Here is a 24,093-nt window from a genome sequence, read left to right on the forward strand (position 1 = left end):
CCTTCTAGAAATTTTGTCTTTGAGCTTAAAGCTGCATAGACTTCACTAATTTCCCATTCTTCCTCCAGGAAAGAAAGCGAACTGCTACAAGCTAAAATGAGGAAAGAGCAGTAAAAAGAACTGGTCCCCAGAGCCGCACCATTTCAGGAGATGCTTTGAATACAAATTCAGAAACAAAATTTTGTAAAATGAAATACTTGGACAGAAAAAGTTTTCCATGGAACAAGTAAAAACATGACCATAAGTAACTGAGTACTGAACTGGTCCCACATGATTCCTATAATCAGAATATTTTCGACCTACTCTATTTCAAATATTTAATACTGACATCATCTCAAATAAAGAGGAAAAAAAAAATCTTCCTTCCTTTAGCACTCAGACAAAAATCAATATTACACTTCTTTCAGTTTATGCTCCCCAATATCTCAATATTTCAATGAGGCTAGGCTAAAGAAAACGCAACCTGTGTTCACTGCAGCTCAGTACACTTAAGGCCTTAACCTCACTCAGCCACTACCGAAACTAAAAGAAGTTGTCAACTCCTACTTCAATTTCCTCATAAATCTGCTAATTTCTTTCACCATTCCAGCTCTTAACCAGCATCACTGTGATGAAAAAGTGTACCTTTAAAATAAATCCTTATCTACAAAATATTCTGGAAAAAATACTTACAAATATTTTTGCAACTCTGTTCTACACAAACATGATTTTTACCAGCATCACTTTAAACCTTTCTGGAACACTGACACCAGAAATTTACAGTAATATTCTTCAGTATATTTATCCACAATCAAGAACAACAGTGCTGACCTGTAGTTCAAATCTCTAGATGCTGCCTAGATTCTTCTGCCTAAACATGCATTTGGCGTTATGGAGAAAAGGATTCTGGAGTGGCAGAGAACACATCTGGCATTCGTTACGTGCCTAGGTTACACAAGAGAGACCTATACAGTTTCTGTAGCATTATTTCTGCCTCTCCCACCCCACAAGTTTCATCTGCAAGGATTTTTACGTACTCTCAGACTACCAATCCGATGGGAGTGTGAAATCCAATACTGTTTTAGCAGAACGTCAGTAGACAATAAACCAGCTACCTCTGAGATTTGCAGGTGTGCCCGTCAAGGCATCTAAAGTGAAGTTTAGCCAATGAATATCTACACAAATAGACTATACCAAGTTTATAATCTCAGTGACTGAGAACAAGTTTGACAAAAGCTACTGTCCAAGACAGACACATTTACTGAAAAATAATTATACTATTTCCTTGCAAAGAGAATTCCCTGTCAGAGTTTCCAATTTTGTCTATGACTGATATCAGGCAACCTGGTTTACAGTTATCCAAGTTACAGTTGTTTTGAATATTGGCACAAGACGTGAAGATTATTTCCATCTTCTGTAATCTCCTCAATACACCAAGTCAGTTTTTGTTTGTTTTTAAGATCGAAAGATGAGATCTCCTCCTTATAGGGACTGTGAAACAAGTCCCACTTCAATATGATTTTTTCCCTAATAAGTGTTGTTTTTAAAACATCCTCTTCTGTTCCTAATGGACTGAAGGGCAGTTCATGCAACATAATCATATACTTTTACTCCTTTCAGGATTCAGAAAGCAAATTTTTATTCAACATTCATCATTACACCAGTAAAAATTTCATCTTTACCCAGTAAAAGGCTTATACAATTAGGAATCCTTTGGTTCCCAAATACATTTAAACTTCTTTTTATTTTGGGGCCCGACATGGCAGACGCTTCCCTAGTTTATCCAAGCACCATCATCAACTTTGTCTTGACTAATCTGTGCTGATAACTGCTATCCATCTTATTGCTCATACAAAATTACTTCAGGTTCAGTTGAAAGCAAAGGCAGTAGCCAGTAAGGATCCTCATTCTGCACTAGACCAGTGCAACTACTCCTCATCTGAAGCCTCTTAAACTTTAAACAGTGCACACTTGCATGGTTCCACCCAAAACGGTTTCCTTTTATGTAATTTCATTTGGCTTCATAAATGCATCTTTCTGACAAGAAAATCAAATCATCCTGCACCCTGTTTACAGGCTTAGAGGCTCCAAAACACCAGATCAAAATGGAAACACCTCATCAAAGCTTCTTGACAGAAGCTAAACCAGACTTCAACTTCATCCTTGCTAGCTAATTTCAGATTAGCTCCAGGCAGAGACACTCCAGCGCCCCTGAAGTTACTAACTTCCCAATATGCGGACTAGAGAAACACAGACAAGAAGGCAACAGTAGCTTGCCAAGTTTTAAGTGATTCGGTAAGGCAATATGGAGATATAATTATGCATACATGTATGTAATGATATCTGCACACATGAACACGTATTATGTGCATGATTTTATTAAAATCTGTTTATAATACATTACGTTCTGTAAATTAACCCAGTGGAAATCAAAGAACTTGTTGATACAACAGAACAGAGTACCTCTGCAGCTCTGGTTGGTACTAGACCAGTTGGGTCCAGAGCCACTGACCAGACATGAGTAGTGCTCAGAGCTGGTACAGTCATCTGTCACCTCTCTAATAATTTGTTACAATGGCATTAAGAGCAATAAGTAGCACATGATGCAGTAAGAACATCCTTTATAATTGACAATTAGAAGGGCAAGTATTTGTTCTTCATGAAAGGTTAAAGACCAGGCTGATTTAGCATCCTGCTAAGAGGACAAAAGCGGCTAAAAAAGCTGGACAGCAGTATCCCTTTGTGTTGCCACGCTTGCCTTCCACAGCTGTTTCACCAATTCTCACATTTACCTGCCACACCAGTCTGAACTAGAACTTCTAACTAAAACCAAACACGAAGATTTCAAAGCCACATTTGTTACAGCACTTCTTCCTACTTGTATTTTAACTCACAGGAAAATCCCAAAGGACAAATGCAAAGGCCGGAGAAACTGCATTTACAATGACTGTCTTTCTTTCGGATTTCTACAGGAAGAGAGGATATGCCAGAAGACATTCTAATCATATGCCTTTTAAAACTAATTTAAGAGGCAACACATTTTTATGATTGACAAATCTGCTCAAAAAACTTGTGTACTTTTAGCATTACAAGTTATTTATACCATTTTTCCCCCTTGGCACAGTTAAGACTGTGTGCACTTAGATTGTTCCATGTACTTGGAAGGGTACTTCTTCAAGAGGGATGACTGCAAGAAGAGTAAGTCAAAAACATTTTAGCTAGTGAAGTTTCACCCCCTACTAAAGATACCAATTTTGACTCAGTCACGTAGACTTCCACAATGCCCACGAGTTCTCCATTTTCAGTCTACTAACAGGGACACTCAAAAGAGCTTCAAAGCAACAGATACGGACTGAAAAAAAGTGTTTTCTTTGAAGCAAAGGATTTAAGTTTCCAGAAAATCCTCGTTTCCTGATGTACACTAGCTTAAGTGCTTTTGTACAGTCCTCTTTCGCAAGGCACTGAGTCCATTTCTGAGACAGAACTCCCAGCATGGGGTACAGAAAGACTACAACCTAATAGTCATAGCTATTAATAAAAATCAAAACCCAAACATTTTTATTAAAACTACTATTGACAGTGAAGTAGCAGAACCAAACTGTTATTCCTCAGATAAGTTGTACAGCATACATCCAGAGGCATACAGACTATATTTCCAGTAAACACACAGATGCTACCAGGTACTCAGAAGTTCTGGGTTCATATTAGTACAAACCTAAAAGGTTCATTTTATGGTTTCTATTTTATAAGTACATGAGTAAGATGAGAGAGAGTTTTCATTCTAGAAAGGGCTTGCACAGCGTATGCGCATTGCAGACATACAACAACTAAGGACCTGAACTATATGGCAGGTAGAAAACATCAGATCATCCAAATGATAAACTAGAAAAGGAAACTAAACATTCCAGCCTACACAAGCCACTTAAAACAGTTTCTGTATGGAACAATGGATAAAAAAAAAAAAGAAGTAAGTACCTCCTGTCCAGTAAGAAAGAGTAAGAGATCTCCTTCCTCTTCCTCACACATGTGAATTTGAATCACTGTTCGAATGGCAGCCTCAAGGTAGTCTCTCTCTGGTTCTGGAGTATAGAAGATCTCCACAGGATGGGTGCGACCCGGGATAGTTAGAAGAGGGCAGTTGTCGAAATAGATCTGAAACTTGCCAGCATCTAAAGTAGCACTCATAACTATAACCTGTAGGTTTAGAGACAAAAAGTTACTCCAAGGGTTAACAAGAATTTGTGAAGTGTTCCATATACAATATAAAATAGTAAGAAAGTAAAAATAAACCGTAGGCTGATATAAGCATGCTTTTATCACCTGAATACAGTAACTTAGTTACAAAGGTCTAAAAATTTTCCTAGTTGAATATGGAAAGGTTAAGCTACAATTGTGTTCTTGCAGAATCTTCCTCAGTAAAAACTGCATGAAGAATTACAATTACCAAGGGTGATCTTTCCAAAACAGACTATCGTTAAAAAAAAAGAAAGTTGACCTACTTCAGTCAATTATAAAAATCAGCTAATGGTAAGCACATGGTTGGACTCAATGACCCAGTGGGTCCCTTCCAACCTAGTCATTCTATGACTCTACATATAAGATACACAATAACACGCCTTATTTGTTATGCCTGCAACTGGAAAGGAGACTCTCTTTGGTTCCATCACTACTGACCTTCAAATCAGATCTTTGTCTCACAACTTCCTTCAAAACTCCCATCAAAATATCAGTAGCCAGTGTTCTCTCATGGGCCTCATCAAGAATTATAACACCATAGCGCTCCAGCAAAGGATCATTCATTGCTTCACGAAGTAACATACCATCAGTCATATACCTGAACACAAACAAAAACACATTTAAACAAACTTTACTTCCTAAGTCCCATACAGAAACCTCTTCTGAAGCATTAACTAGGTTGCTTGAATTAAGCTTTTAATCAACTTTTTTTAAAAACAGCAACATCAGTAAACTATTTCCACTAAGGTAACAAGTTAATTACAGTAATTTTTATTTGAAAACTTAAAGAGTGCAAGTGAAATCTGAGAGTACCACGGAAATATCAAAAAAATTAAAATAGAAGCAGAAACAAGGTTTAGTGACACTCACAACTAGTTTGTACACTACTACTGGCAGACTTCCAAGTCCGCAACTAGTGACAGGAAAAGAAAGTGGAAAAAACCTCCTAAATCCTAGAAATACTATTTCTGCAATTTTGTCCCATTTTGTGTTTGGGAATCTCGACACTTTTTGCTTCTCTGTCTCAGTTAAATCTATTTTTACACATTAAATTTATTACTAGCCTTCAATTACTTGTATGAGCAAAAGAGACGACATTTTTTGATAGAGAAACACTATTCCTTGAACCACACTATGTGGAACCCTTTGTAACTAAGCATTCTGAACGTCATCTGTAGATGACATATTAGGCAGGCTTGCTTGAACCTTTACAGCACAGGAATCTACAACAGTCGACAACGAAAACCCTATGGACTGTGTCCCAGAGGAAGGTACAGGACAGTTTTGAAACAGTAGTTCAGCAGTAGTTCTCCTTACTTAAGTAAACTAGTCAACCTCACCAGGATTACCCTGAATAGGAAAATACCACAGGCAAACGTCACCTGAATGCATAAAATCAAGATAAACTGAAAGCTGAAAGGCTTTGTTCTGAACAGCACCTTAATCATAAAAATACTTCTTTCGATCTCCCTCTTCTTTATTGATTACTTATAATTCATTTCTATAGGATGCAGTGATTCCTTTACAAGGAATGACTCAATTTTCAATTCTATTCCAGCTCTGAGCTCGTGCTATAGTTCCCGTCTCTTCTCCACTCAGACACAGGAAGTGCATGTCCACAGATTCCTTCTCTCCTCATGACTCCTTTCCTAACTTGGCCCGCACCTTGTGTGTCCCCCCCACCCCCGAGTAAGCTGTTATAACTTTACAGGACAGTTGCCATACTTACTTCAAAATGGTTTTTGCACTACTACAGTCTTCAAATCGAATAGAATAGCCAACCTCCTGGCCCAGCATGACATCCATCTCGTCAGCAACCCGCTGTGCCACACTCATTGCAGCTACTCTCCTAGGCTGGGTACATGCTACTCCCCGCTTTGGTCCAGGTAACGAGCGCATGTAGTCAACACACCACTGAGGGATCTGTCAAGAATAAAATTCAGTTTTAAATGCACTTCAAATGGCCAGATGTAATCTGTAACCTTTGCATTGTATCAAATAAACTTAGGTACAATTCTATAGAGCTGCTAACTGCATGCACCAAATTCTCCAAAGCATGAGAGGAGACAGACTAGTTGGGTGAACTCGACGCCACTAAATAAAGCACATTCACATTAAGCACGTACACAGCTATCTTCCAAGTTATCATTGAAATACATAGGTTCATAGTACCTTTAAGCATTGCTAGATCAGTACCTTATATAGGCATTTAGCAGCAGCAAACATGCAGCCAAAGTAACCAAAATTAAAGTCAACACTCAGATTTTTAAGATCTGTAGTACAGTTTACTGTAAAGTTTTACTGTAAGCAAATAATACATAGTAGCTTTTAAAAGTAACATTTACTAATACATTAGGAAAAAAATAAATATTTTAAAAATCATCTTAGCCAGGAATCGCAAATAAAATTAACAATTTGTTATGTTGATTTGGTTAATTATTGTTCTTTTGAAATTTTATTAACCAAGTATGAAACCCCCTTGCTTTCCTTCCTGTTAACCCTCATTTTATTTGTCAGTCAGCAGTTCTCTGCTCCTATTAGGAATCTGGAAACAGCAACAAATACTCAAGATGCTTTATTCAGAAGAATTTCTAAGGTCAGCAATATTTTGATGAAGACTGATTATTCTTAAGTTCTCAGTGTGACATTTTATGAGGGACGTCTCCAGGCATAACTAGTTCCAAGACTACAGTTCAAATAGAAACCACCATTCCTCTGTAATTGCTTCCCTTAAAAGCTCATACTTACAGAGGAAAAACACAATTAAACATTGTACCAATGCAGATTAACAGGAAAAGCAGTATAATTTAAACAAGGAAAATTTTTGTTTTAAAGATACTGCATTTCCACAGCAAAATGGACAATAACTGAGCACTAAAACACACTCAAGCAGACAAGCGTACACTCTAATGAAAATTTGGGGTTTTTTAATGGAGAACATATTTTTTTCTTTTTTTTTTTTCTTTTAAATAGAAGTAAGTGAAGACTATCAAAATATAACAGGAGACTAAGAGTGCTGAGAAAAGAACTCAAATTTCTGGAAATCCTATTGAAAACTAAAAATAATAGCAGTCCTTGAACATCGACAGCATGAACCTGAAACCTCATCCTGTAACACACACACATTCCCCAAGTGTACAGTGTAGAGAAAGGAGTTTGCTTGCCAAGTCACTAATAAGGACTCAAGTCTTAAGCATATTAGGCGAAGCTTTTTGACTTTAAACAGAGTAAGTCTTGAAATAAACTTTAAAACAGGGACTACATATACAATGTCCTCTAAGATAAAAAAATAAATGCAGGGCTGTTTAAGACTACTTGAAAGTCACATTTTTAAAGGAATGAAGATAGCAGAAGGAAGAGCTGGCTGTCTTGGCTTTTCTGAGCCACTTTACTGAACTTTCTCAGTTAAAGGTTATATGATGGTATTTTCATTAATAGAAAAGGCTTTTTATTCATCTCAAATCTCCAAGGACAGCGAGAATCACCTTACTTCTGAACTTCATCTGACAAATAAAACTGCTGACAAAGTGGCATCTCTTACGTTATGTCAACAAACATCCTACCCTTAATAGTAAAGGCTCTCAAGTAAAAGCAGATGCTAGTCTATCAATTCATTTACAGAAGAAATAATTATACCAGCACCACATACAAACCCATGTTTAAGAGTGAGCACATGTTGCAATTACAGCAAGTACTTAACACCTTTCTAAAAGAATATCAGCACATTCGTTCCACTACTGAGCATGTTCTGAGAGCATGTTAAGAACACAGTTTAAGGGTTGCCTACATTACAAATCAAGCCATTGCAGATGTTGAAGATGTGAAAATTAATAGCCTTGACTTCCAATATACTTATTCAATGCTCCAGAGGTTTAAGTCTATGTGGAACAAAACCTTCAGAAAAGTCTTATCTCCGGTTGCTTCCAATATCAAAGCCAAGCATTCCCAAACCTGAGTGTTCTACAAGACTAAAGGGAATATGTGCAAATAATAATAACAACAATACTAATAATGGAAGGTACTTGACTTGCAGCAGTTCATTCTCAAAAAGATTATCTACTACTATATAGTCTTATACTATCACCAAGAAAGGGAAGATAATTCTGGAAGAACAATTCTACATATTTTAAATAGTGTCAACCTCATACCAATAAAAGTATAAATACACACCTTCACACACACCTTCAGTTTGAGAATTAGAGGGTTTATTAAGCACAGATAATCACTTAACTTGCTCTGATCTATGAATGCAAGAAGAATAAAAACAACCATCCCTCAACTGGTTTTGAAACAGCGCTTGATAACAAAAAGAAAGTGACACTATCACATTGAAAACAAGGTTTTCACTAAGTGGCAGAAGGATCATTTTCAGTGACATGTTCCTACACAGATACTCTGAATTGCTTCAAAATGCATCCGTAACCTCAGAAAGTGAGATAATTCGGAGGAAGTGGTGAAGCTTCCAAGACAGTTTATTTGCTTTTGGTAGCTTAAATCTCATTTTCAAGAAAAAGTGCCTTAGGTTTCTTAAGTCCTTCCAGAAAATAATGGTAAATTAGTAGGACAATTCACAAAAACCTTTATTCCTGAGGAATAACATGATAGTAAGATGCATTTGAAGTTTAAGTCACAGATATTAAAAACACACACCCTTTATATCTTTCAAGACTCAAATCATGCAAGAACATATCTCTAAGTAACTATCTAATCAAACTTTTCTGAAGAATTCCTACAATCTGCAGCATGAAGGCCATATAATTTCAAATATTTCAGGTACAGCTATAAAAGGTACCCAGTGTACCACTATGTCCTTCACATTTTCTAGAGATCCCAATTTTATTTTATGACTAAAAATTTATTTCTGTACGACTTTGAGTAAGTTAGCTACAATCCATTTTATAAAGACTAAAATATCCTTCAATTTTTATTTTCTGTCTAGATAAAAGGAATTATCAGGTTACAAAATAAAGAACTTTTTTACATCACTTCCACATATATTTTAACCAGCAAACCAGAGGATAGATTGAAGTCTTAAGTAAGTTTGTCCTGCTATAAACACACAGTCATGTTTCGTATAGCTTAGATATTCCCTGTTCACTTGCCCCCAAAATTCTTTTTTAGAGTTAAGGAGGCTCTCCATGTTATCACCATTTTCCATGTTAAAGAAGACTTTTAAAAAACATGAATCTACAAAAAAAAAGTGATGTTAACTGTAGCAATGGAAAGATATATGACCTCTGAAAAGCTTCAATACCAAGGAAACACAAGTCACTTCCTCTTAACTTTGAATCTCACCAAAACACATGATCCAATCAGATCATGTCAGAGTTTTATCTGACGTTTTAATGTCCCTCAAGTTAATTTTTGTAGCACTTAAATTTTATAAACCACTAACAAGCCCCCACGTCTGTAATTTTTTCCTACTTTCCAGCTGCTACCTATAAAAACAGCTAAATAAACTACAGATGTAAGTCTGGGACCACCACCTGTTCGTGGATTAGTATACTTCTGTCACATCACTAAAATCTCTTATCTTCTTTTAACAAAAAGATAACTACCAATCATAAGGCCTAACAGAAGTAGAGGCCAAAACATAGGACTGGATTATAAAAAGGGAAAATGCTGAAAGTTTCTTTTCACTACCATATTCATTAAGCAATAAAACATTCATAAAATTAGTTTTGCTCACAAACTGTGTGGTGTTCTTACCCAAGAAACTTCAAGAAACAAAGTTTTATCCTGCCGCACACCTCACAACAGTCTCAAACTTAACAAAAACTGCAGTATCATATGGATAAGAACTCACCTGTGTTGTTTTACCAGACCCAGTCTCTCCGACCAGCACAAACGACTGATGTCTAATCAAAATATCCGTAAATCGTTCTTTATATTCCCAGACAGGAAGTTGTAGCCTTTTTTTCAGGATGTCATAATATCGTGGTGTATGTGGTAGATTTGTGAAAGGGTTAATACTGTGTGGAATCATAGCTGGTTTTATAGTTGGTAACCCAGCAGCCCCATAATAAGTAGAGTTAGATGTAGGTCGCAAATCTTTCTCTTTGTCCCTTTCTCTGTCACGATCTCTATCTCTGTCACGATCCCTGTCGCGATCTTTACGGTCATCACGGTCCCTGTCCCGGTCACGATCCTTCCTAAAATGAGTTAAGAGACACATCACAAAATGATACGTTTGAATATTTAAATGCAGCATAGCAATTTAAACACAAAGCAAATTTAAAGGTACGAAGTGGATACAAAACAAATATTTTAAAAAGCCTTGCAAACAGCTACCTGGAAAGATAAGCATCAAAGACTAACAGTGTATGATACATACTGAATATTGAATATGCATAGTTACACTCATCGTACACAAGTGCTACCACAGTTCCTCTCACTACAAGCAAGACTGAAGAAATCTACCACGTGGAGAGCATCATCTAAATCCTCTTCATTTAATGGTGATAAAGATTCATCTGTACATTCTAGACTATTCTCTTAATTCTTCCCATCCCTTCTTGCTGCTGCTGCAGAAAAATAAGATAACACTGAACAGTCTTCTTGCCTACCTACAAAGGGAGTTGTGCTAACCCAGAGAAACTAATTGAAGATAAGAGCGTCCTGGAAGAGAAGCTTGAATTTAATATCCCACAATTACTTCATAGCTTTTTTTGTTCAAAGTCTTCCATGCAAGTCAGATGCAATCAACTCTGATATACAGGTTGTTAAACAGGAAACTTGGACTTAAAGCCAGCCACTAGAGTTCACAGAATCATTCAGGTTGGAAAACATCCCCAAGATCAAGTGCAACCATTAACCTAATACTACCAAGTTGTATCACCTTCATCAGTATTTCACTTGCTCCAAATACTAAGCCAAAAGTTCACTGCACTTGCAAAAGAAAAATAGTACTATTTTCACCAGTTATGCACTCAAACTTCAAAGCCTGGCCTCAGTTTTTGTGGCAGTTTCCAGTTTTGTAAATCCACATACTTATTCTTGCATATAATCTCACCCTCCCTGCGAACACTGAAACACTTGCAAAGAAATCCACAGTTTGATCCAAAGTACCATAGCTACATGCTATGCAAAAATCCCAAACTTATCCTAACCCATCATTTTGAAACACCCATAAATCGAAAGATTAGTGGCATCATCATCTGCAAAACTGAGGATATCCTCACCTCCAGCTTCTTTTGTGCATTATGTGAACTGGCATCCCACCAAAAAGGCAAACCAACAGGCTAAGTTAACAACAGCCTCATATGAAATGCTGATATAAACGTTTTTAGGAATGCTCATTAAGGGAAAATAAAATCTCCCCCTCTTCTTTACCAGCACTCAGGCACACCTGAAAGTAGACAGCATTTCTAAAGAATTGCCCAACATTTCTCTCCACATCTTTTTTTAACTTGCACATGGCATTCAAAAGTAACCGGTGAAGTAATAAGTAAGTTCCTATCTATAGGGAAGATGAAGTCATCAAGACTGTGTTAGTACTGATTATACAAATTTTAATTCAAAGTGTACTGAACATTGTTAGTAACTACCACTCTTATTCCTGTATAAATGAATGGAATCTATGCAGGCTGCGTTTTTTTCCTTTTGATACTCCAATATGTTATGGCTTCAGAGATTGTTGCAGTAAGTTTTAAGATGCACCTGTTTTAACACAGACACACTGAAAGTAAAGGAGGTTTACAAAACACCGTTTAGTATCGCTTACCTAACTCACTTTTATACAGATTTTCCTAAAGCTCTGAATGCTCAATTGTCTGAAAATTAAGGCCCTTTCAGATCATTTGCTTAGATCTGAGATACCATAGCTTCAACACTACTTCTAACACAGCCCAATATTGTAAAAACTAGAAATCTCTTCTCATTGTACAATGGCAGGCTAATATTGCAGAACTCATCAGGTCCATATTCCCAGCTATGTAAAAGTTACTTCTGTTACAAACTGAAGGAACTTGGGTCCGTTATGCTACACCTAATTGCAGAAGAGTCTAACAGCATGTATCAGACAGGAACGAAGCTTTGGACTTGTAGTTAATGAGGTATTCACAATCAGATTTTTAAATATCTGCAAGTATTGGGATAAACAAGGGCATGGTTAGACAGTAATATCATTAATAAGAAAAGGAAATAAACAACGGCAATTAAAGAATGGTAAAGCCAGGGTAAAATGCAAAAACCTGGTAAGAGCACACAATTCACTGAAGGTAAGAATGAGACACACTAATAATGGAAAGGGTTTGGTTTTTTTGCATATTTGCACACTTCCAAAGGATTTTTATTTTCACTCATAGTGTAAAAAAAACCCCAATACCAACAAAACAAAATACTCCATAACCATTTACTTAAACAGTATGATGCCATGTATCGCAGATCATCAAGTGTATCTTCAGGCATCCTTCTACCTCACATAAACCAGCACTACTGCTTGAATCAACATACCCATGCTGTTGCCAACCATTCCTGTATGCTGTTATAAGCATTTCAATGGCCTTGTGCAGAACAAGCCCTCCATCAATGTTAATTCTAACTAGGATCAGTTCTCTGATCTAGTCTCTCTAGCACTCGCTTGTAGCACAAGGGAGAGGGTAGCACTATCGTCTTCTGTGCTGGTAGCAATTTGTGCAGGCTTTTAAGCACAGATAAAAATACAATTTCAGAACAAGACACTGGATTAAATGGACTACAAATACAATCCAGAATGGGAAGTCCTGCTAACCCATCATCTCTCAGTTTCCCCACTGAACTCTTACAACCGTGTAATCATACAAATACGAAAACAAACCTATCAAGTCCTATCTACCTTTCAAAAGTAAAAAAATACTCACAGGTTAATCCAGAGAGTTGTCTCTCTTTTTTACAATAAGAAAGAGAAGTGGGAACAATCAAATCTTAGCACAGAAAAAACACAACATAATAGGCCCTTAAACTTACTCTCTAATACGTATCATTTTACAACAGCACTTTTTCCCCTAATAATATCTCCTAGTCTCCCATTACTGCTGAAACTCAGCAGATTCCCTTGGTCAACAGGGGAAGAGAGGAATGAGAGTTATGCTGCCATATGCATTTCCTAAACTTCACATTTAATTTTCATTACTGCACAGAAGGCTGATCTCAAACCCAGAAATGACCAATAAAAGAATCACAATTTAACCACATTTGTCTTGTGCCCAAGTCCTGTAACAGCCACCATAAACAGAAAGGGGCTGGGTTTTTTACTTTAAGTGAAGGAGTCTGGTCTGCTATGTACTTTCACGTCCTTATGTCTACACATATAATATATACACACAAGCAGAGATAAAACACTGCAGCAACCACTAAATCAGAGGAGAAAACATGAAAATAGAAACAAAAGGCACAACGTGAAACCACTGATCATCACCATGAAAGTCTTGCCACATCTAATAGAACATCAGTGGTTTTTATCCATTACTAGACATGGTAATAGTTGATCCAAAAAAGTCAATACAGCTAAAGGAGAATTTCTGTTCTGTACATTAAAAAAATTTCCCAGAGTAGCATCAGTCAAAATGATACACCCCACTAGCACAGTAACCATGATATCACACAACAACTGAAGTTAAGTACATTAGGAAAAAAATTAACAGATTTTAGATAGTACGCATGCAATTCACACAAACACTGTAACCAAAAAACTTCCATACAATGCCCATTTTTCCAATAAGTTGTTTACTTCATAGATGTAAGCTAGGGTTAACCTTCAAGGCTGGGAGAAAACAAGATGTTGTGCCAACACTTAAGGTTAGACCAACAAGTGCAAGTCTGTTGGCCTGGCTGCCATGTAAAGCCACACATACGAATACAGACCTCAGTTAAAAAAGAACTAAAAATATAAACTTGATATTTAGTCACATGGTCCAGTGTGAATGCAAGATAGACTACTATTCTGCATATGAAGAGGTAACCATCCAGGGAGTGAATTCAGCTTAATCCAGCTCCAAAGCCAACTAAATGGCATAAAGGCACTTTTGGCATAGGGCATGACATGCACATACACTCTATTAACACAAATCTCTCTGTGCATCTTCCTCACAGCCTTCCAAAAGCTGTGAACCAACCTGCTCAAAAATAAATCAAGGCAATGTAACATTTAGTATGGTTTGTGCTACATGAATTAAGATTTTTAAGTAACATTAGAAATAACAACACTTAATTACGCTTATAGTGACTTGTTCTTGGTCCTATGAAATTTAATGGTTATTTTTGGCAAAGGAAGAAGGGACAAAGGGGGCACAAGAGCAGCATTTGCGTAGCTTTTAGGTGCCATGAAGGCCAGACTTCTGGTCAAAAGTTTTACCTGGGAGGGACAACACACACACTGATTACAGTGTATACAAAACAGTAAGAGTTCAAGAGAACAATAGATAACTAGTAAAAACAATGCCAAATAATAAAACCATACCAAAACTACAAAACTCACCAACATACAGACAAAGAAATACTGACCTGTGATTATCTTTACAACCAACCGTAACAGATGTATCACATTTAAATGATTCCCAGTTTTTGCATAACCAGTTGAAAATTTTACAAACATCCCTATGTACAAAAAAAGCTACATATGTAATGCTTTTCAACAGAATAATCATTTCAACTTCTGGGAAATAATGCAAAAATGCATGAAAGGAGTCGAATAGCTCAAGGTATTTATTAAAAAATTAAGATTATGGTGATCCTACATACAAGAAATAAATGTTTAATGATAAACGTTTGCTTTTGTTTACCAGAGAAAAATGCATTAAACTTTAGGGCCTAAAATATGAAACTATACAAGCTCACCTTTAAACACAGGCAAGCTTTGCAAAACTATTTATCAGTGAATACTAACTGCTACAGTAGACTTTTAGTTACTCCAAGTTTCCGGAACAAAATTAAACCTTTTTCTCAGATAAACACTCTTGACCAAAACAATGCTCTCGGACTTTAGAACTGCTTAAGTCACGGAAGTCTTTTGTACTCCATCAAGGAGGACAGACTAGATAAACACAGTATTCATTTATACTCATTTAGACTCCAGAAATTTACTTGGAAGAGCCACCTCCTCCACTCCAATTAGAGGGTAAAAGGCTACGCAGACAAGGCCGTAAAGCTACTGTGCAAAAAAGGACAGCACCAGGGTATTGTCTGTGTTCCTTAATGCAATTTCATTAACCTTAATATGACAATCTGCTAAAGCTCGTGCAGCACAGCCCTAAAACTCCAACTCTTACAAAACTAATAAAAACGTAATAATAAACTCTTTCCTGACCCCCGCCCCAAAAATCCGCTCCAACATCGATCCTTACTTAAAGTCATGTATATCCCTCCCGGTTACCGAGTGAAAGACGTTAACAAAAGAACTAACGCTCCTAACAATCTAGGCGCTAATTATACAGGCGGAACAAATCTCGTGCTGACCTCTACAAACGTATTCACCAGACCTCTCAAGCCACAGGGGCGGGAAGAGAGGAAGAAAAGAAAAAAAAAACCAAGAAGATGGAGGAGGGAAGCGATAAAGGACGCCAGGAGCGGCGGACAAAGCCGGGCGGGGGAGCAGGCCGCGCCGCAGGCCGCCCTCAGCTCAGCCGCGACTAGAGCCAAGCCCCGCCGTCTTCTCCCCGCCCTCCCCCCTACAGGGCCCGGCGGCGAGGCCGGTCCCGACCTAAGGCCGAGGATGGGGACAGGATCGCGCGGGAGCCGCCGCGAGCCCCCACCCCCCCACACGCCGCAGGCCGCGCTCCCCGGGCCGCGCCGCGCCTCACCCATCGCTGGTGCGTTTCTTGCTGGAACTGTAATCGTCCCCCAGGTCTAGGCGGTGGCGCTTGGACATAGCGGCGGGTCCGCGAGTCGGTTAGGGGGGCCAGGCGGGCGCGCTCTCCGCTCCCCGAGCAGCGGCAGCCGCGGCTCCGCGAGGCCAGGCACAGCCGCTAAAATGGCGGCCGGAAGGAAGCGCTGGGGCTGCGCGAGGCGCTGGCGCGCGCGGGGAGACGGCGAGGGGGGCGGGGCCTCGGCGCGCGCCCCGTGATGGCGGCGGTGTGGGGTGTTCGTCATTGGATGGTCTGGGTTGGAAAGGGAGCTTAAAGAGCATCCCGTTGCAACCCCCCTCTGCCACGGGCAGGGACACCTCCCACTACACCAGGCTGCCCAAGGGCCTATCCAGCTTGGCCTTGAACACTTCCAGGGATGGGACATCCACAACTCCGCTGGGCTTGTGTGCCAGTGTCTCACCGCTCTCATAGTGAAGAAATTCTTCCTTATATCAAGCATTAGTCTGCCCCTCTCCAGTTTATACGCATTCCTGCTCATCATACCACTACAAACCTTTGTAACCAGTCCCTCCCCAGCTTTCTTGTAGCCCCTTCAGGTACTGGAAGGTCACTGTAAGGTCTCCTTGGAGCCTTCACTTTTCCAGGCTGAGATGCCCTACGAGAAAAAAAAAGCCATTCTGCTCCCTTGGGCACACGCACGGTGGAATGGGCACTTGCACAAAGGGAGTTTAAACCCAGATTACTCTCTTGGCAAAGCTCCATTTTAGGCCACAACCTTGCACACAGAAAAGGGCGATCTCACAAACCATCTGCAGCAGCAGGAGTCTTGGAAAACCCGTGACGTGAAGCCACTTACTGTGAAGGCACATACAGCCTTTAACCACTCAGAAGTCTACAATAAGTACTCATGGCAGTGTATTTCATGAGAAGGAAATCTTAACTGCCTTTCAAAGACCTGGAGATGCTATTTTTTTTGCCGCTTTCCATTGTTGCTTGCCCACTGTTCCTACACACGCTGACCAGTGTGAAGCTGTGTTGAGAATACAAACCCCAGTAGACACATTGAGTTCTACCACATTGAAGTCTTCTATGCGTGAGCATAGCTACAATGGCATTTGGTAACAATTCCTGGAGTGAAACAAGACGCACGAGTTCAAGTGCCATTTCCTTCCTACAGCTGGGTTTTGCATGTACAATTACAGATGTAATTTGTTATTTTTCAGACTTCCAGCCTGCATTACTGTCAGCGTAAGTCTGCAGGCTTAAACCTGGTCCAGAAGGGTAGGTCTTCAGCGTTGTTTCTTGTGCCCCTCTGTTCTTCCCCATCTCCTATCACCTCCAGTACCTTTTAAGAATTGGGTTAACCATCCACACAAACATCATGTGTCCTCTAATGGAAGGCACAGATGAGCTTGAGCAAGAGTAAATTAAATCGGGCAATGAAATGTCTCTAATAATCATGCCTTCAGGTCAGAAGCACGCTTAGCATTCAAGTGACCAGCTTCTGCTCTCACACAACTTCCTTCAGCCTTTTCTGCTCTCTCCCAGAACTCAGCCTCAGCAGCTGCCTCACCTTCCAGTGCAGTCACTTGATACTTCAGCACAACTCATAAAATCCAGTCTCTAAGAGCTTCTGGAAAGAAAAGTGGCAGTATTCTTGATACTTCTGACAGTTATTTGGAGAAAATCAGCCATTGCACATTCTCTTCTTGATTCCTCCTCACTCCATGCCCAGTCTATTTCATGGTCCTTCAGCACCAGTGTAGCTATTTAAATTAATACCATAGACGAGTAATTTTAAGATTGAAATTAATCACATTGGTGTAAGAAACACCTTTTAGGAATTAAAATTACCAAGGACAAAGTCTTTGAAGCAATAGTATAGTAGCAAAAGATTAATGCTTTATTGCAAAATACAAGCCAGCCGAGTTGGTTGCAACCCAAAGAAGGGTCACACCTTGGGGGTATGGGGTTTCTATCCTTTCTCAGGTTTCCTGTCCCCCTTGCTTGAGACTTGGGGTTCACATTCTTCTGCAGTCGGCTTACTCTATCAAGAGTCTAAGTCTTACTCTTTTCCTTTTAGGGAGTTGTTTACTCTTCAAAAACTACGTGTCATTCTTTTTATATAAAATGTCTAAAGCAAAACCTAGACCGATTCTTACGTCAGTATCTCTTTTCATCTAGGTACAGTTGTTGAAAAAACATGTACTTTGCAAGGCTTGCTCCCCATCACTCTTTATAGCCCTTGTACCAGAGATGACCACAACCTTTGCTCAGCTACTTGCATGAGCAGTTGCTCCCAAAGCATTTTAGTCAAAGGAATCGGGTTTGGTCCGATGTTTTATATAATATTTTCTTGTTAACACTATCTGACTGTGAAAGCAAGGGAGCGTTGACATAAAAGGTTCTGCTAACAAATACAAAAGCAGTCAGGGAAGATCATTTAGCAGCAATGACCTGTTCCACAGGTACAGCCAGCTCAGCAAGTGGGTGTTTGTCCGCATCTTCGTGTTCCACAGATTTTCTGGGATTACATCGTTATAGCTATAAAATATTTAACGGAGACAAGTCCTTAAGAGTATATTCTTTAATAGAAAAGTATTCCCGTCTCTAATTTTATATAACAAAATAGCACCCGCAGTTTAACTGTGGAGGTCTAAACACTACTGTAAAAATAATATTTGTTTGCTTAGAGCCTTCAAATGAAATAAATATCCCTGGATAACTGGATTTTCTGTTTTATTAGCTTTCCATGCAAAACTGGAAGTGATTTTTGAAGTTATGTTACAAAAACCACTGGAATGTCTATGTCAGAAGTTACCAGAGGATAAGTGTTAAAGCCTGTCTCTCTCTCTCTATCCTAAATATCAAGATTATTTTTTTGTGATGCTGTTGTAGTATAGAGCCATGTTCTTAGAACACAATGAAGTGAAGACTTTCTGGACATCCCCCCAAGAAGATTTTAAATTATGTCTGTCCAAACAAAAGCAAATATTTGAATAGCACACATTCAGCTTCTCAGGGAAGGGATAAAAAAAAAAAAACCAGGGTTGCTAGGTCTCCCTGGAAAGTAAGAAAACAGAGGGAGAAGATAAATCCATTACATGTATTAGTTGGAGTGAGCAGCTACTGCTGTGCAGTTCCCAGAGGCCATCTACCATCCAACAAGGGCCCAGAGAGCTCTGCACCTATACATTCTGGATCTGGATTGGTCCTCCTCCTGCACAGCTGCATAAAACTACGAATAATCTTGCTCCAGGTTACCACAGAGCCAATGCCAGGGAAATGCAAAAAAGAAGGGAAAAAGATTGTGCGTTGGTTGGGGTGAGCAGCTACTTGAGTGCTATGCCCCAGACTGATCTCTTCCATACTAGTTCACTCTATTAACCATACTTTGCAAACTCCTGAACTCCTTCTCCACCCAACCCTGCTTTCAGCTATAGAACTGCATGATAAACGACCTGGTCTCATCCCAAAGAATTTATAATGTAAGGCCTTCATCCTGCAAGCACACACATGCCTTATTTTACTAATGCAAATAATCTTTTTAACTTCAAAGGGATTACTAAGGGTACCAAAACTAAGCATGTAGGTAAGTGTTCACAGGATCATAGCCTAAAAATAAGATGAGACGAGAAAAAAAGAGTGGTAAGCACAAACTGACGTAATGACAAAGTGATAAGCATTATGTCAAAAACCTAAAGGATGAAAGGAATATGTAATATAGGGCATATTTAAGCATATTTTCTGCCTTTTCAAAGGCATTTGTTAAATAAGAGGGTTTTATGTTCCTCCCCCCAAGTCTTTTAAATCCATCTATAAAAATGAAAATCTTAGATTACTGAAACAGGAGACGTTTATGTGAGTTCCATTCAACTATCTATTCTTCTGTTCCCCATTTCTTACCCTAGCTTTAAAAAGTATACCACTGGTATAAAAATCCTTTTACGCAATTTCCAATGAATATTTATTTGCTTTTGGTGTGGGCAATAGTACTTTCTGTGCTGTCTGGGTTGAAGGAAACATTAACATTTAAAACTGAAACAATGGCTTAGGAAAATAACATCATCTCTAAAATATGAAGATTTCTCCTGATTGTTCATTGTCTTCTTCTCAAAAGTATAAACATGGGTCTCAGCCAAGCTGTAATTCAAAGACCTATCCTGGATCAGGCGAGATTCCTTACAAAGAAATCCAGTGTTGCAGTTTAGGACACTATTGCCTGTAGCTAATTGCTTCACCTGTTTGCTAGAGATTACCAGGTCCCTGGCAGAAAGATGAGATGTATCCAGTCTAACATCTTAGTTGAAACACACCTTCTTCACTGGCTTAAGCTAAAACAGGGCATGGTGATGTGAAACCACAAACTGCTGTTGGAATGGTAGCCATAATAATGAGCAAAGTTACAAGACAGACAGCTAGGAGAGGTTAAAGTCTGGTAAAGTTTGTGTGTTAGAGCCCTAAAACCTATATAGTACATATTTCTTTATGGCTGGCTGGCTTGTGGTAGACCTAAGCTACAGGTCTATGTTTTACCCAATGCTATGGCCACACTTGCACTGCCATTATTTATTTTTTTTAATAGTTTGCTTTAAAAAACAAATCTAACTCCTATTTTCTATAAATCTACAAACATACTATTCAATAATTTCCTGCAGACCTAATTTAAAATTATGAAAAAGTGGAAGTATTCCTGATAATTATCATTGCAATCCCTGGTTCAAAAGAAAAAAGGTATGTATATGGGTACTACCCTTCGAAAACTACGCAGGAACTTTAAATACAAATGCTTATCACAGACGAGCTTTCATTCTGTCCTCTCCTACCAAGCCCATGTGAATAAATGGATCTTATCCTCGTGTTCTATCATACCATCAGAGAAAGAATGCTTGAGACAAGAACCCACAATCAGAGTACATTTAAAAATGTCAGACTTCCACATTTTTCAAATTTAAAAATATGAAGATGAATACATGAATTGATCTCAATTTCTGCAGTGGAGAAAAGAGGCAGCTTCCCTGTAATTACAGAAACTAAACTTGCAACACTTCAATATATAAAAATCAACATTTTGAATTGCTCTGGGAAGTATGCCGTAGGAGGCCAGCATGGCAAGAGCAGTCTTGCATTACAGCACAGCCATACACACACTCTGAATTTTGTGGATGGTTATTAAACATTATGCCGTATAGAACACGCATGTAATTGAGCCTGCAAAAAGGTCTGAATAATTTTGTTAAAATTTCAGAAAAAAAGAAAGAGAGAGAGAGGAAAGAGAGATTGCAGTTGTATCTACTAGAACATTAACCAGAGTGACAAATTACTTTTTAAAGCAAACCCTGTTTTCCAGAAGGGAATACATTGTTGTACACAGTCTGCTGCTATTCTAAGCCTCTCAGTCACCTGTTAAGCCCTTGCGGTCACCTTTAGTCCTGTCTGAGAAACCTTGCAAGAGCAGATATTAGTTATGTGCTTTGAATATAAGCTGAAGAAACGGTGTGAATTAAAAAAAAAAACACCCCTAAGTAAATTAGGTTATACAATTTTTTAGAGTTATTATACACTGAAATTACACGTTATTCTGGTAACTTCTGGATCTTTGTGGTTAAAGTGGCATTGTTCAGAAACATCTGAAACTATAAGCTCGTATGTTGCACCTGGAGGCAGTTTGTCTTATAAGCTCCTTACAATCTGACTGCTTTCTAGGCCAAGTCTAAAATCTTGGGAAAAGCTCCCTAAATGTAAGGTGGCTTTAGGGAGTGTATAAGTATATGCATCGGTATATATTTTTCATACCTTTGTATTAGTTACAATCATTGCTTACTCACTATTGCATTAGCTCCTAAAGACGCTTTTTTTTTTTTTTTTAAGGTCCTCTCTTTAATACAATCTGTAGAACACTCCTATTCATGCCTAAGCTTAGGCCTGCTGAATCTACCAGCGGTACATCTTTACTCTGAGTATCTGCTTAAGCACTGGAAATTTATTTGCTTAGTTTCTGCTATCTATATAAAGCATACCCAATTTCAACAAGCTAAGATTACAAAAAAAACTAGTGAGTAGTGAAACAGGCTATGTAATAAGCTCTACTTCATAGGCTACTAGCATCTAAAGAGGTAAATGCTAATCCCTATCTTCATAATAATTTCCAGACTACATAACAAAATAATAACAGTTGAAAATTATACACATTAAAAATCCATCATATCCTAGAAATAGTTCATAACAAGCCATAAACATCAGCAATCATACCTTGCCCAAGGCCCCCAAGATTTTTAACAAATGGCCATCTTTATTCTCTCTATAGATGATCAAGACATTTTCTCCCAGCTGCGTTAAAAGACCACTTGCAGGAAAATCTGCAGCAGCCAATGAAACACTGAAAGTGGATTTAAACTTCAGCAGCTGTGTAAGCTTTCTCTTGACAACTTATTACCATAAAGCCCCAGCCTTGTAGATGTGAGGTTATTTGTTAGTGGGTGGCATTCTATTCACAGCTGAGACTAACATCCTTAGTGTAATCTGAAAACCAGTTTGAATGTCCTAAAGGAGCTGAAAGATAGCATCGGTTAAGTTGGGGGGAGGGGTTAATGCATTATGATATTACATTGCATACCCTGTAATAATATCCTTCTCTATAATGAGCTGGACTGTTCCCAAAGGGAAAGGAGAGGGTGCTGCTAGAGCAGCTATTTCTTGTAAAAGCAAAATAACTGCTACAATACTGTGATGCGTGACCTTCTTTGTAGAGATAGAGCAACTTGTCTCGCAACTGTAAGAAAGGAGAACGCCATACGTGCAGCATTTTATATATATATAAAACAGTCATATCTAGGTTAATGTAAAGAACTGTCTCATGTGTCCTTAGGCTTGCTTTTGTATTTAGAGTAGTGTGATTTTGTCTTCTACACAATTCTGCATTTGCAAAGCTGAGCCCTATGTATGGCCTTTTTCCTGTCTTATAATTGGACCTGCCCTAAGCACATAGGGTGGTTGATCTCTTCATGTGCAGGTTGGTTTTATTAGGTAAGTGCTGCTTTTTGCCCAGATCTGGAAAGTACTGTGAAGGAGGATTTTGAGGAGCATACTGTTGCCATGGTCTTCCTCAGAATCTTAGGACCTAGACTGCAAAGCAGATAACATGTTCTGAAGGCAGCCACTTGCTTCCAGGCTTCATTTTCTTGGGTCCCATCTTGCATCATGGTAGTGAACATTTCCTTGTTATAGGAGATATACCCAGAAAAGGGAATGGCTGGGATTCATCTGTGCTTTTTAGGTGTACTATATAAACGTGTAACAGTACTATTGTGGCAGTACTGTACTATTACTGTAATACCACCATAATAAGAAGGGAGGCAGAATAAAGGCTATAACAAATAATGAAGTGCTTTCTTCTGCAATTTTAACATTTTTTGCTGTACCTTCTGTCTGCACAACGGTAGGTGAAATAAGTAACACACAGCCTAGTCTTATGTTATATTTAACATGCAGCAAATAGTTCCATGGGAGTAAATGACGTTTTTCAAGGTTGTATTGCAGCATTCCTAAGCAGTCCCTGATGTGGCTGCTCAGTCCCATCTCTGCAGTACCCTCTTGCTTGCTGTGGAGTGGTTGTTTCGGTAGTCATGCAGTGCATCAGGCTGTGAAACCGATATAGCTAAAAAAAAAAAAATAGCCTAGCAACAACAACAACAACAAAAAAGCAGTTTCTTAACCTGTTTAGTTTCCCAAACAGATGGAGTAACATAGAGACACAGGCAAGCAACCAGAGACAGGACACTGTCGGCTGCCAGTTTGGCTGAAAAAAATCCCTGACATAACAGCCTGACACTGCTCATAGTGGGTAAAGTTCAGTACTTGAATATATCTTTGGAGAATTGGGACCAAAGAATCATGTATTTTCTTGTAAAAGATATTTTTAATATGTGTTTTTCTATACCAGATGACTGATCCTACATGAAAGTAACATTGTGATTGATTTGGATACACTTACATGACTAATACTAGCTGGTCTTAGAAAAATATTTACTCAGGTTTTTTTTTAGAAATATTAAGATATTTGACACAAGCTTTATTTTTCCATAGATTCCAGTGG

The 24,093-nt window shown here is 38.6% G+C and overlaps 1 protein-coding gene across 1 annotated transcript in view; it reads right to left on the reverse strand.

The window, feature by feature from the left end:
• The window catches only part of DHX15 (DEAH-box helicase 15), a 49,426-nt gene extending 33,240 nt beyond the window's left edge, over window positions 1-16,186 (reverse strand). Inside the window, exons 1-5 of the mRNA XM_054064730.1 lie at window positions 15,993-16,186; window positions 10,022-10,367; window positions 5,945-6,138; window positions 4,654-4,813; window positions 3,955-4,173 (exon numbers count right to left, since the gene is read on the reverse strand). Of these exons, the coding sequence (XP_053920705.1) occupies window positions 3,955-4,173; window positions 4,654-4,813; window positions 5,945-6,138; window positions 10,022-10,367; window positions 15,993-16,060 (987 nt within the window). The 5' untranslated portion in view covers window positions 16,061-16,186. The remainder of the gene's footprint in view (window positions 1-3,954; window positions 4,174-4,653; window positions 4,814-5,944; window positions 6,139-10,021; window positions 10,368-15,992) is intronic.
• Window positions 16,187-24,093: the final 7,907 nt, after the last annotated feature.

The sequence above is a fragment of the Cuculus canorus genome, chromosome 4 (genome assembly GCF_017976375.1).
Source record: "Cuculus canorus isolate bCucCan1 chromosome 4, bCucCan1.pri, whole genome shotgun sequence".
Lineage (NCBI taxonomy): Eukaryota > Metazoa > Chordata > Aves > Cuculiformes > Cuculidae > Cuculus > Cuculus canorus.